The following is a 15,236-nucleotide window of genomic DNA, read 5'->3' as shown; positions in this document are numbered from 1 at the left end:
AAAGGATAAAAATAACAGTTAATGTTATCTACGGGTCGTCAGATCTGGAGTTCTGCCCGTTCTAAGTCAGACACCGAGATAAAGTAGTGCGTTAAGATTACATTTGAATGAATTAAATAAAAAGCTGTACGAATATTTGGACAAATGGACGAGTTTTTGGGAGACCAAACACTCCTTAAAAACTACTAATTTAAATACTCAATCCAGAAATAATAATATTCACAGAATGTAAAAGAGTTGGCACTCATCAGAACATGTAATATTTCATTCCTATTCTTTGTCATTTTTACATTAATGAGGAAAAACCAGCAATGCTAAAGTGAAAGTTGTAAAAGTAGCACTAACTTGTACATGATGAGGGGGAAACCATACAAAATGCTCTAAACTTTCAGACTTTGACCTCTTAAACATCCAAATGGTAACCATTAAAGGGATAGTTCACCCACAACTGAAAATTCTCTCATCATTTACTCACTCTCATGCCATCCCAAATGTGTATGACTTTCTTTCTTCAGCAGAACACAAACAAAGATTTCTAGAAGAATATTTCAGCTCTATAAGTCCATACAATGCAAGTGGATGGCAATCAGACCTTTGTAGCTCCAAAAATCACATAAAGGAAAGATTAAAATTATCCATATGACTCCAGTGGTTAAATACATGTCTTCAGAAGTGATATGATAAGTGTGGGTGAGAAACAGATCAAAATGTAAGTCTTTTTTAAAAATTATTATCATTATCTAAATATCCACTTTCACTTTCACTTTTACATCTGAAAGTCACATATGGTGCCTGTTTAGTTTCACTTTTAATCTTGATCTTGAAAATCTTGATTGTTGATGTAAAAAAGTGCATGGACAAATTATGCATCAACTATCCATGTATTTGTGTAAGTGTGTGTGTATGTGCATCACAGTGGATGTGTTCTTGCGTGCATGTGTGTGAGTAGATCTGTATGGATCTGTAATTGATAGAATCCAGCTGAAAATAAACTGGCAGGAAGAAATGAATGAAAAATATATCCAAGTGACCTAGTTTTTATGAAGTTCTCTCCTGTATCTCACTTTCCCCTCAATCTAAGCTGCACCACTTTTCTAATTGATTTTCATTTTCAATTTTTTTCCCCCCAAGTCTTCAAAAAGCCCACTTTATCTTTGGCCTCCTCAGGGTATCCATCAGCACTGAAACATCAGTGAGGCAGGATGCTGAGCTCATGTCTGGGGAAGGTCTCTGTTTTATAATCACCCTCTGTCTTTCCTGCAAAATCTGCAAGCATTTTGGGTCTGGATTCTCTCCCCCCCTTTTTCCTTCATCCCTTTTAATTCAGTCAGACTCTCTTTTCTCTTGGCCTGCAGTCACGTGTGCCCAGGGGGGTGAGCAGTTCTTATTCTTAGCCATAATAAAGTAGCTCAACCCTGTTTTTTGTCTCAGTCATTTAATACTAATGTCTTAAAGTCTGTTATCTATTAAAAAAATAAATAAAATAGAAGAAAGAAAAGTGCACTCAATTTTTTTTTTTGTTTTTTTTTTTTTGCTTCTGTTGCGCTGGCCAGTATGGAACATCTTTGAACATTTTTCATAACAAATCTATTTACCCCACTTAATAAAAACAATGTGTTTAATGGGGACCTTTAGCCCCTCCAACAGGGTGGCTTTTTATCCCAAATATTATCGTTTCACTAATTGGACAATTATTGAAAAACTTTTGATATAATCACCTAAAACAAAACTGAAAATAAGAATGAAGTATTTTGTCTCAAAATAAATGTGATGATTTTCATTAGCTACATAAATTTGCAACATTTAAAAAATTATGAAATAGATCAAATTGTCTCAAAATCAACCTTTAGACATTACACACAATGATTTCATGGATCAGGAAAATGTTGCAGTGCATAGTGACAAACAGGTGTTTAGGAAAGTCCTGTGGTAATTTTGTCGCTACTTATTTTTTTGGGAGAAAATCAAATCAAATGTGCCTTTTGCCCCGGGGAGCCTTTAGCCCCGTTGTACCCTACTTTTCTTTTATTTATGAGTAAAACTTTTTAATAAGGCAAAATTACTGTATGTACCTTTAACATTTTTGTTTCTTACAACCATCCCCATGTGTGTTCAACGTATCCAAGGTTAATATCACTGCCAGCACTGCAAATCAAAAGTCTGCTGTTGTTGTTCAATTGATTGCACCTGGTGGTTATGTAGGTCACTGTTTTATAAATTTTAGAGATGTGAAATTAACCTTCAAAGCATTATCCCAAATGCATAAACATAAACGTAACAACGTTGCTGGTCTCTAAACGTCTATAATGTTCCATGACACGAATAGCTTCTGATCATGTTGTACTCTTCTCCTTCATTACAGTGTAGACACATTCTGCACTCTAGTGAGAACCATTAATACCCCATGAGAAAAACACTTACTGTAAACCACCAGACACTATTGCTGAGGTTATTTGGGCCTGTTAAAAGCTGAGGTAGCAGATAGTCTCATTATAATCCTTCATCTGAGACAAACCAAGTTTCTTTTACCCCGTCATCCATGATGTTGTCATACATGGCAGCAATCATTTACGAGTTTATTCAGTTTCATTCAGCAGTCCATAAATATAATGTGCTTTTTCTGTGAAATCAGAAGTTAACAGCTTCAGTGCTAGAGCTTTATGGTTTGAAGACCTGTAGTTTAATAGTATGGCCTGTGGGCATCTGGCTTTTGTTCTCCAAAGTCAGTTTATGGCTCAATTTCATTTTATTCATTTGAATAGGATCCTTCTTCAAACATAGTTTGCCAATGCCCATATAAAGTGTTCAGTTGGGAATGAGAAAACTTTCTTTCCTAGTCCCTTTAGGAAAGAAAGTTTCCAATTGAAAACAGCCATACGTGCAACAACCTTCATTACATAACATTGCCCAGGTTTTTTATATTTAATATTTTATATAATAATTAATAATGGCAAGCATATTTATTATTGTTTTAACATTATGTATATGTATTATCTGGATTTTACAGGAATACATCAAAAAGTGTGATACTCAGACATCCAGTAAGACTTCTGTTAAACATTCAAGATATTTCTGGTTTGTTTCTTATTTTGTATAATTGTATAGTAATACATTTTTAATCCTAAAATGCATGGGTATTTCACCAAACACTCTTACATATTCGGGTCTTTAGAGAACCGGCACATATATCTTTCACAACTGGATCTACAAAATGCCCAGAGAGTGTCAAATTTTCCAAAAATTGGAAAATAATAGAATAAAATATTTTTTTTATGTTCTGATGTTTTATATTTCACATATCAAAGAGAAAAGGCAACAAATCAGGACAAATCTAGAACATGATTCATTGCTTTCACACTGAAATTTCACTGAGATGCAACTGGCTGTCAAACACATAAGCTACACATATTTTCTCAGGCAGAGAAGTATAAATAGATGCACAACTTACATAATTTTAGTAGTATACCCAAATTACAAAACTCATATTATACTGTTCAAGTTACACTTGTTATAGTTTACTTCCATGTTGTTTCTTCATCTAAACAGCAATGGTAAAAGTAAATGAAGTCAATCACTGAAACAACAGTGCCACCTTTAGCAACAAATAGCATGTATAATACAGTATGTGTGTACACGCATATGGAATACTGTTAATTCACCATTGTCACACAGAAACAATGTGATATAGTAGTCATTTGTATGAACATAGTACTCATTTGTCTTGTAAAACAAAGAAATATATATTCTGGCATATTAAACTTATATACAGTAGATATGAAATAGGCCTAATCATAAAACAACATGATTTGTTTTGTTTGTTTTTTTTTTTGTTACACTATTCATAAGAGAAGGGTTGAGGAATACTAAAGAGGTGTGAGCATAACTCCAAAAGATGGAGAACGTACAGGGGGTGCAATGAGGTCTTGTGCCACTAAAGACCCGGAGGATGCATTTAAGGGTTAAAGGGACAAAGGGTGCTTTTAAGTATTCACCTATGGATCACATCACACAGTAGAGGTCATTATTGACATTACGAGTGGGTTACAGTTTTGTAACAGCATAAATATGGCTAATTAAAAGAATTTGCATGTTAATTAAATCCACGAGTAAAGGTGAAGTTAAACAGTTCTGGCTGGCTGTCGAGACATGACCCAAGCTCTAACCACCCTTCTGGACTTAATTTGACTTAATTTTGACTTAAATTGAGTTTAGATATAATAGACATAAGGTGGGGTTGGGGTGGAGGAGGAATGCCAGAACAATTGTATATAACTCCATTTGCTAGCAACTAGGCAAAAACTTACTCAAATAAATAACAACTCAAATAGTATCACATTCAACAGTTACTGTAGGAAAATCTTGTTATTGGTACCTACAAGACTTACCTACAAGTTATTTCCTCACCAGAGGTGAGATGGAAATTAGAGTACACCCTGCCCTCTGCTGGGGGACAGTGTATGAAGAGCCATTTTCAAATAAAATTTTGTTTCCTCTTTGCTTGAATGCCTTTTGGCTAAATTGTATTTCACATTGTATTTGTTAATAGGTAGTCTAAAAGCAGGCCCATGATTAAAGGAATAGTTCACCCCCCAAAAAAAATTAATTCTCTCATTATTTACTCACCCTCGCGCCATCCCAGATGTGTATGTCTTGCTTTCTACTGCAGAACACAAATTAAGATTTTTAGAAAAATATCTCCACTAAGTTGGCCCATCAAATGATATTTAAAATGCCAGAAAGACCATAAAGGCAGTACAAAATCAATCCACAAGACTCCAGTGGTTAAATCCATGTCTTCCGAAGTGATATGATGACTGTGGGTGAGAAAAAGATCAATATTTGAGTCCTTTTTCACTATAAATCTCTACTTTTGACCAGCCCAACACAAAAGAAGATAAATGTAGACGTGAAAGTGAAGATTTATATTAAAAAAGAACTGAAATATTGATCTGTTTCTGACCTACACCTATTATTTTGAAGATATGGATTAATCCACTGGAGTCGTATGGATACTTTTATGCTGCCTTAATGTGTTTTTGGGACCTTCATAGTTCTGATCAGCATTCACTTGCATTGTATGGACCTACAGAGCTGAGATGTTCTTCTAAAAATCTTACTTTGTGTTTTGCAGAAGAAAGAAAGTCAAACACATCTGGGATGACATGAGGGTGAGTATATGACGAGAGAATTTTCATTTCTGTGTGAACTATTAATTTCTCATAAGTGTCTCCATAAAGTATGTTGCTGAAATGCAACACATGACCCCACTATGACAAAAGACATCCTTATGACGCACATGGTAATTCATCAAATAAATTAGCATGTGCCTTTTGTCACGGGATTATGTTGCAACTATATGGGGAGGAGGAAAGCAGATCTGCACAGCCTATGTGTTGCCATGGACACAGGGCATGGGTGGAATGCTCTGAGGCCCAGTACGGCAGGTGCTCCTCCCTTTTGGGAACATTACCTATTCAAAGATCTCAAAAGCCCTCTCAGTTTAAAACTCACCTCCAGGACCTGATGCAGAGGTGTGGTTTGCAGGTGCAAATTCAGGTAGGGCCAGTTCCCGGATATCCACAAGCGAGACAGGTCCCTCCCCTTTCCTCTAGTCTCTGAAAGCACATTCTCTGAACTCTCAAACGATTCTACTTGAAACTGCCTCGATCATCTCACCTGTGCCCAACTGACAGAACTCAGGTAGGTTTAAACTTTTCACCTTTAATACATAGAAACCTGATGCAAAACATGTACTATTTTGTAGCCGGTCTGGTATTGTTGTAAAATGGGGAACATAGATTAGATGTCAGTGGTGTAACTGAAGGCTATTTAAGCCTCATCCGACAAAGTAATTTGACATAACAGAAATAATAATTCACCTTTGGAACAAATGGCACACAATGCCTATTAAAGGATAATATGAAAATAAGGAAAAAAGTTAGAAACATTAGGGTCAGTTTTTCCTGATGCTCTGGTGAATTGCTTAAAGTAACCAATTATTAAATTCCTCAAATCTTGGGGAAATTGTAGCTTAACCACAGAAACATCAAACTTGCCAAACACATTTCTTCTCATTATATTCACTTTTCCTTTCTGACTTTATTTTCTTCTTTCACTCTGCTACATCATATCATGACGTAAGCCATGCCACATAGTCTGTGCTGGGTAACCTGTTCTGGCACATTCTAGGATTATTTATAAAACATTTGGCTCTAAGACATTTTAAGGTGACAGAGAGCACTATATGGTGTTATTATAAATTTCTAATATAATAGTGATTGTGTATTTAGATATCTTTGTAAAAAAAATTGGTTTTTTCCTATTTATTTCCCCTCAGATAGCATCAGAATTCTGCATGCAAACATATAGAATATGAATAAATGACAATATAAATTTACCCATACATAATCCATACAATTAAAGCAAACAAATACAGTTTATCTATAACTATATAAATAAATACTATATTTTTATTATATCTAGATAATAAAAAAACAACACTTCCCTAGCAATTAGCATCTATTTTAAAGGACATGCCAGAATACTGGGACACGTCCTTTAAACATCACAATATTCACATTATTACACTCCTTCATTTCCGTAACATTATCACACTGTATAATTTTAGCTTTGTTAGTGCATTACAGTTGTGGATAATAGAAAATAAACTGGCAAAACAGGAATAGCTGCGGAGTGACAATGAGATGGAAATGGTTACTCGATTAGTCATTTGTGGAATGTGGGTGTATCTGACCCTTAGTGCTTCAAAATATGATATAGATGTCAATTAATGACATTATCATTATATTCTTTGTCTATGTCTCTCATGTCCAAAACATTTCTTGTGTTAGTTTATCTGTTTGTGTGAGAACCAAACACTTTTATCATAAATATTTTAATCTCAAATTTGTATCTGAAAATAGTTTGGGTGTATACTTCATATACACACACACGCAGAATACAGAATACTATATGCTCAGTGACAAGGTCGAATGGTGTACATTACCCTTGCATGAAGAGGGCTTAGATACACTTCAGTGAAAAGAACTCATGGGAGTGAAACAAAAGATTTCTGAAGAGAAATTCTTTAGAACAGACTTTCATTCTGTAGAGAAGACACTTCTTATGGTCAGTAGTTTATGCTTCCCCAAACATTGATTAATATGTGAGAGTTCTTCGATTGATGTTAAGATTTTACACTATTATTATTTAAGAGTCCTGACAGCAGCATGGCTATTGTTAAACTACCAGCTGAAACATTGCGATCATATAGCTTTTTGCAACAATGTCTATGTAATACAACTTTTGTCACTTTTGAAGTCCCTATGAACTGGCTTGTCAAGCACAACACATTTCTTTCCTGTGTTGACATATTTCCTATTGAAACAGGAAGTTAGGGCGGGATATTTTGAAGAGCTGTCCTTGTCAATAGCCCTCAAATCACGTCAAAGCCATGAATATGTTTTGCTACTTGCTATTGCTAGTCAGAAGTAGGTGGTATTAGAGGATTTGAGTATTAGAGTATCAGAGCATGTTACTAGACAAAATGAGTGAGCGCTGAATGTGTATATCAGTATACAGTATCAGTACATTTTGCCAATGTTTCGGAGTAGCCTACCCTAGAATACATATGGCCTCAAAGCTTTCAGACCGGAACTAAATGCCACAAACTCCAATTTTGATTTTATGGGGTCTTTAACTTTCAGCAAAATAATTTTGTTCTTACTTTGGCTGTTTGTGTTAAGAGTTTTGTCCAGAATGTGACCACTGGATCTCCTGTGATATAAGCACATTCCCTCTATACACATATAACATGACTTATTTTGGCAGGTAGAGGAGCCAGACATGAAGTGGCCACTGGGCATCATGCTCATAATCACATTCCTGCTGATACTTCAGAACTTCCAACAAGTATCCACCCAGATACCTGATGAGTGGGAAAGAAGTAATGCGACAATACTCGAGGGTGACAATGGAGAACAGCCATCTGGTGATTTCCTGAATTCCTCAAAGATTGAACAGATCCCTGCAGCGACACAAGGGCTGCCTGCTATCGGCACAGAGGAAGTTAGTTCTTATGGCCCTCTTGCAACAACAACACCACCTCTTATGATCCCACTTAATTCAAGTTTCGAAATCTCAGATACATCGGCAGAATCCAATGAAACACAGACTGAGTGGGCAGCCTCAAATACCCCCACACCAGAGCCTGAGCAGACAAATCAAACTACTCCTAACAACACATACATTAGCTCAAATCCAGACCCTACCACAGCACAGAGCAGTCTTGATGAACCGGGTTCTGGATATTTGCCCTCAGAGGTAGTACCTGCCAACGGCACTACTAAGAGTCCGACCTCCACAACAAAAGATGTGAAGTACAGAACTACAGTGAGGCCATCTGAACCACCAGTTTTCACAACAACAAAGCCAATGATTCCACCAGCCGTTCCAGAGGAGGTCACAACTGCTGCCCCAGACAACCTGACTGGACCTTTTGACTCCAGGGGAAATTCTGAAAGAGGTTAGATAAATAATTTTTATGTTGGTAAAGTAGAGAATACTTTCATTTAATCATAAACAATATGTTTCGTTAGAATAAAAAACAATAATTTCACCATGAAAGTGGAAGAAGAATGCACCCTTCAATCTGAGACACTGTTTTGACTTTTCAAAAGCATTATATCACTCTCCATTTCCATTTAGTTCCAATCGTTACACAGCTCATATAACTTTTCATGTCATCCCTTAAGCTAAGCTAACCCACATTCTCAGCTTCTCTATTCAATCATATTTGCCACTGTTCCTATGTGTTAGATTGGGTTTCGGGCTTTGTTTGTCCTCTGCTCTGGGCCAGAGTGTCTAGTTAATGACACCTCTCCTTCCCTCACAATAAGAGTGGTGTTCACCCAGCAGATTTCGGGAGGGGCTCCTTTCGAGGTCAGGTGTGGACCAATGTGACAGAAAACCTGAAATAGCTGGGAAACAATTCCCACCATCTTTTTTTTAAAAAATTTTTTAGTAAATATATTTCCAATCAATCTGTCCAAAATGATACAAGACCTCAAAACTGACATGAAGAGTGGTTATATGTACTGTACATATGCAGGTTTACTTTTAACTCAGCAAAAAAAAACTCTCACTTTCAACAGCTTTTATTTTCAGCAAACTTAACATGTGTAAATATTTGTCTGAACATAAAAAGACAACTAAGACATAAACTGAACAAGTTTCACAGAAATGTGACTAACAAAAATGGAATAATGTGTCCCTGAACAAAAGGAGGGGGGGCGGGGTCAAAATCAAAAGTAACAGTCAGTATTTGGTGTATCCACCAGCTGCATTAAGTACTGCAGTGCATCTCCTCCTCATGGACTGCACCAGATTTGCCAGTTCTTGCTGTGAGATGTTACCCCACTCTTCCACCAAGGTACCTGCAAGTTCCCGGACATTTCTGGGGGGAATGGCCCTAGCCCTCACCCTCCTATCCAACAGGTCCCAGACGTGCTCAATGGGATTGAGATTGAGAACACTGACATTCCTGTCTTGCAGGAAATCATGCACAGAACGAGCAGTATGGCTGGTGGCATTGTCATGCTGGAGGGTCATGTCAGGATGAGCCTGCAGGAAGGGTACCACATGAGGGAGGAGGATGTCTTCCTTGTAATGCACAGCGTTGAGATTGCCTGCAATGACAACAAGCTCAGTCCAATGATGCTGTGACACACCGCCCCAGACCATGACAGACCCTCCACCTCCAAATCGATCCTGCTCCAGAGTACAGGCCTCGGTGTAACGCTCATTCCTCTTCGACAATAAACACGAGTCCGACCATCAACCCTGGTGAGACAAAACTGTGACTCGTAAGTGAAGAGCACTTTTTGTCAGTCCTGTCTGTTCCAGCGAAGATGGGTTTGTGCCCATAGGCGACGTTGTTGCCGGTGATGTCTGGTAAGGACCAGCCTTACAACAGGCCTACAAGCCCTCAGTCCAGCCTCTCTCAGCCTATTGTAGACAGTCTGAGCACTGATGGAGGGATTGTGTGTTCCTGGTGTAACTCGGGCAGTTGTTGTTGCCATCCTGTACCTGGATGTACCGATCCTGTGCAGGTGTTGTTACACATGGTCTGCCACTGCGAGGATGATCAGCTGTCCTTTCTGACTCCCTGTAGCGCTGTCTTAGATGTCTCACAGTACGGACATTGCAATTTATTGCCCTAGCCACATCTGCAGTCCTCATGCCTCCAAGCAGCATGCCTAAGGCACGTTCACACAGATGAGCAGGGACCCTGGGCATCTTTCTTTTGGTGTTTTTCCAGAGTCAGTAGAAAAGTCTCTATAGTGTCCTAAGTTTTTATAACTGTGACCTTAATTGCCTACCGTCTGTAAGCTGTTAGTGTCTTAATGACCGTTCCACATGTGCATGTTCATTAATTGTTTATGGTTCATTGAACAAGCATGGAAAACATGGTTTAAACCTTTACACTAAAGATCTGTAAAGTTATTTGGATTTTTACAAAATTATCTTTAAAATACAGTGTCCTGAAAAAGGGACATTTCTTTTTTTGCTGAGTTTATATTCAGATCATATGTAAAGTTTTCTGCTTGGACTGTCTGGATTATATTCATGTATATAAATAAGATCTTAACAATTTTAACCAAGAGTCACTTCTAATGGTGTTGGAGTGATTTAATTCATGACAAAAATATAAGGAGGAACTCACTAAGATCACGTTAAAACTAAAAATTACTGCTCTGTTTTAAATGTTCACTTTTAAATTCAGAAAACAACAAGATTAACCAGAAGAAGAATGTTCTTTCTTGTGCTGTTTTTCTCAGATTTTTCAGATCTCTATTCGTTAATTTGGTGAACTATTTTAGATTTAATGGTATCTTTTGTTTGTTGCAATCGTTGTTTAAATAAACATAAAATATGTCTTTACAGGCTTATCCTCGGATGTTACAGAGCAAAAGGAAAAGAAGGGACAGGGATTGGCTATCATCCTGGGCATTGGGATTTTTGTGGGGGTCATTGCCTTGGCAGCATTTATCATCATAAATCAAAGGAACAGAAGAGACTTCTCTCACAGAAAACTGGTGGAGGAGATGTCACCTGATCCAGGTAATACAAAACTCTCCTTTGTTATTATCTTCAATTCTGTCACTGAATTAAATCGCTTTAAACCATGATCCATTTGAATGCAGGTGAGGGCTTCTGCTGTACATGAACATCATACTGAATTAACTTTCCACTCATATGCTCTTATTTATTTATTTATTTATTTATTTATTTTTTGTCTTATCTGATCATAGTTCTCAGGCTGGATAACAGTGAGCCACTGGACTTGAAGTTTGATGGATTTGGTTACCAAAATCCAGGACTAGAAGGGGACAACATCCAGATGACCAACTTTCCACATGGACGTTCAAACTAAGAAGAAATCTGAAATGCCAAAGACACTTTATTTAATATTGCACCCATGTGAAGATTGTAATGAAGAAAAGATTGTCATTTTTCAAATGATTTGCCAAATACATTATTAAGGCAACTTTAAACAAATGATCAATCAAAACCTTTTATTCTAGTTTTGTTTAATTTTTCATGTGGATGTCTTTAGACTGCCTAAAGAAATCAAAAACTGAAGAATAACTCTATAATGGGATGTACTGTAGGATCTATGCTTCTCTCTAAATGCTGTTTTGCTCCTGAAGGTCAACAAAACAGTTCACTTGACATAAATGCATTTTGTAGCATGTCAAAACCACACTTAATTTTTGAATGCCAAATTATGCAAGGCGATATGATATGATGACCACCATGAAGACACAGCTCCTCTATGCACATTAACTGTGTTTGGATTTAATTACAATTGAATTACATGACACAGGCCTACTACATTTCTTATGGATCACCTACAATGTTTTAAGAATATATTAGTTTATAAAAACTTTGTTTGTAATCTGAAAATGTACTGAAAAACTAAAATAGAGAATCAATAATATGAAAATCAATTTTAAGATATAAATAATAAAAATAAATGATTAAAAAATGATCAGATAAGATCTCAGTGTTTGTGTCGGTATCTCATATTTTAAAGGAATGTTCCAGCCTCAATACAAGTTAAGCTTGTTTACAGCATAATGTTGATCACAAAAAATTATTTAGACTCATCCCTCAATTATTTAAAGGAATGTTTCAGATTCAATACAAGTTGAGCTCAATCGACAGCATCTGAGGCATGATGTTGATTTCCACAAAAATTTATTCTGACCTGTCCCTCCTTTAATAATAATTAAAAAAAAGCTAAAAACTGGGTTCCAGTGAGGCACTTACAATGGAAGTGAATGGGGCCAATTTGTTAACGTTAAAATATTCACTGTTTCAAAAGTATAACCACAAGACATAAACGATATGCACGTTAACATGATTTTAGTTTGATAAAATCACTTTCTAACCTTTTCTGTGTAAAGTTATAGCCAATTTTATAAGTCGGTTACCATGACAACGTAACTATCTAAACCCTACAACCCTAAAATGACCATAAAAACAACTATTTACACAACACACATTTTAATAGAATAATTAATTTAAGTGATTTTATAAAATTATAAGCTTCTGCCTTTAAACCCTCCAAAAATTGTCCCCATTCACTTCCATTGTAAGTGCCTCATTGTAACAGAGGTTTATTTGTTTTTTTGTTTTTGTTTAAATAAGAATAGGAGGGAAGAGTCAAAAGATATTTTTGTGGTAATCGACATTATGCCACAAATTGACCTTAACTTGTATTGAACCCAAAATATTCCTTAAAATAATAATAATTAAAAAAAAAAAAAAAAAAAAATATATATATATATATATATATATATATATATATATATATGCGGTTACACTAAGACAATAGAAATAAATGTGGCCAGTCCATAAATGTTAATATACACACTGTTTCAAAAGAATAGCCAGAAGATGTAAGCATTATATGTGTTAGTATGATTTTAGAGTGATAAAATAAGGGATTTGTCAGTGTTACAGGTTTGCGAGATTACTGGTGTCATGACAAACAAAGGCGTAATACTTCATATGAATTTACACAGATAAGGTTACTAAGCGATTTTATAACACTAAAATCATGTTAACATGTATAATGTTTATGTCTTTGGCAATACTTTTAAAGTAGAATGTATTAACGTGTATCAAATGATAGGGTACAATGGGGCTAAAGGCTCCCCTTAAGGAAATTTAGCTTTTTTCTGGTCACAAAATATATCAAAGTAAAAAAAATGTATTTGTTGTTATTGAAAATTGATGGAGCAACATAATCTGTGTGAAAAGAAATAATAACAAAAGGTTGTTTCGATTAAAATTCAATTTAAAAAACACTTGGAGTAAAAAGCTCCCTCGCTTGGCGTAAAAGGCCCCATAGGGGATTTAAAGTGATATTGTGTAGATACCGGGGCAATAGTTATAGGGCACAATTTGTCAATGAATGCAAATAATTTTGAGACACCAAGATGCTTTTTTGAGTAACAAATTAAGATTATGCTTACTCAAGATAACTATTTCAGAAAAAGTCAACCATTTCCAGGGGTGTAAAGTAACTGAGTAAAAATACTTAAGTATTGTACTAAAATATAATGTTTTGGGATCTGTACTTTACTCGAGTGCAATTTAAACTGAATACTTGTACTTTTACTTAATTACATTTCCAAAGAAAAAAATTGTACTTTGTACTCCTTACAATTTTATTTCAACTTGAAAATACTCGTTACATTTTTGCAGATCATTTTATTTCGTCTTACTGGACTGAAGCTGCCTTTTCACTGCATCCGACAAATGACAGATGACAGACCAGAGGTCAGTCATTTCAAATGGAGTGTCGCACGTCGGCTGTGAGGAGTTCCGACCAACTGCAGAGGCGGAATTTCAGATCTGATTTGAGCTTCAGATATGTTGAAGTATGTGACCGCCCGACTGAATGTGATTTATTCATTCAAAACTATGAGCACGAAGTGAGAAACACTGATGGTTTTTATCCTAAACTTTATTCTAAATGCCTGCTACTTATACAGATTGGACAGTTATGAAGTCAGAATGATCATTCAGGTTGTAAATATATATATATATATATATATATAAAGGCTTTTGTAATTAAATGTGTACATGTCATTTATTTCTGCACTTGCCTTCATATTTAAATATAAATATCTATGAATTTCTGCAAAAATTTCGTTATTGTAACATGTTTCTATGACCAGGCTGCGAATGCCACAGTTGTTAGAGACAGTAAAAAGGCGACTTCACAAACCAATCGAATTTAACATCTTTTCTCACACAGTCTCCTCTCTTGATTTCATTCTAGCTAGGAAAAAATTTACTTTTTACTTTTTAATACTTAAGTACAATTTAATGGGAATACTTTTTGCTTTCACTAAAGTATGTTTTCGGCTAGATATTTGGAAATTTAATTGAGTAAACTTAAAAGTACTTTTTACACCCCTGACCATTTCCTGTTAATTTCAAACACATTTGGCATTTTATTCCATCTTAACTTAAGTATTCTATAAACAAACTAATCTCTACTATGATTGGATGAGTCAATGTGAACGTTTTTCATAACAAATCTATTCGTCCCACTTTAAAACAAAACAAAACAATAAAAATGTGTTTAATGGGGGCCTTTAGCCCCCTGCAACAGGGGGGCTTTTTACCCCAAAAACTATCCTTTCACTTATTGGACAGTTATTGAAAAATGTTTGATTTAATTACTTAAACAAAACTGAAAATGATAAATGAGTATTTTGTCTCAAAAGAAAATGTGTTCATTTCAGGGATTTTCATTAGCTATAAAAATTTGCAACATTTTAAAAAATAATAAAAATTAGATCAAATTGCCTCAAAATCAAACTTTAGATCTCATGGAACAGGAATATTTTCCAGTGTATAGTGACAAACAGGTGTGTGCAAGTTTTTATGTATTTACTATTTAGTGTTTTGGGAGAAAATAAAATCAATGGAGCCTTTAACCCTGTTGTACCATATTATTCTTCTGCAGGTGCCGCAGTGTAACCAGAGACTTTGGGGTAACCACATGAATATGTGTTGTTGTTTTTTAATAAAAGAGGGACGAGTCAAAATTATTTTTGTGGTATTTAGTATTATGGTACAAATGCTGTTAATTGAGTTTAACTTGTTTGTTCACTCCAGCCCTTTAGATGGCGCAGACTCCATCCCAACACATT

General features: G+C 35.7%; 1 protein-coding gene across 1 annotated transcript; it reads left to right on the top strand.

Annotated features, from left to right (window-relative positions):
• The first annotated feature begins 5,599 nt into the window (after positions 1-5,599).
• On the top strand, positions 5,600-12,049 carry LOC127442905 (mucin-15-like). The gene is made up of 4 exons (XM_051701284.1): positions 5,600-5,704; positions 7,835-8,524; positions 10,945-11,121; positions 11,313-12,049. Exons 2-4 carry the CDS (start codon positions 7,846-7,848, stop codon positions 11,432-11,434), a joined length of 978 nt encoding a protein of 325 aa, XP_051557244.1. The 5' UTR covers positions 5,600-5,704; positions 7,835-7,845; the 3' UTR covers positions 11,435-12,049.
• The last annotated feature ends 3,187 nt before the right edge of the window (positions 12,050-15,236 follow it).

Source organism: Myxocyprinus asiaticus, chromosome 1 (genome assembly GCF_019703515.2).
Source record: "Myxocyprinus asiaticus isolate MX2 ecotype Aquarium Trade chromosome 1, UBuf_Myxa_2, whole genome shotgun sequence".
In the NCBI taxonomy this organism is placed as follows: domain Eukaryota; kingdom Metazoa; phylum Chordata; class Actinopteri; order Cypriniformes; family Catostomidae; genus Myxocyprinus; species Myxocyprinus asiaticus.
This window is presented reverse-complemented; position numbering and strand designations above follow the sequence as displayed.

Excerpts from the sequence above, each read along its gene's own strand:
- LOC127442905 (XM_051701284.1), top strand. The coding sequence starts at position 7,846 with ATGAAGTGGCCACTGGGCATCATGCTCATAATCACATTCCTGCTGATA. Across the intron at positions 8,525-10,944 it reads CAGGGGAAATTCTGAAAGAG|GCTTATCCTCGGATGTTACA; the intron begins GTTAGATAAATA and ends ATGTCTTTACAG. Across the intron at positions 11,122-11,312 it reads GGAGATGTCACCTGATCCAG|TTCTCAGGCTGGATAACAGT; the intron begins GTAATACAAAAC and ends ATCTGATCATAG.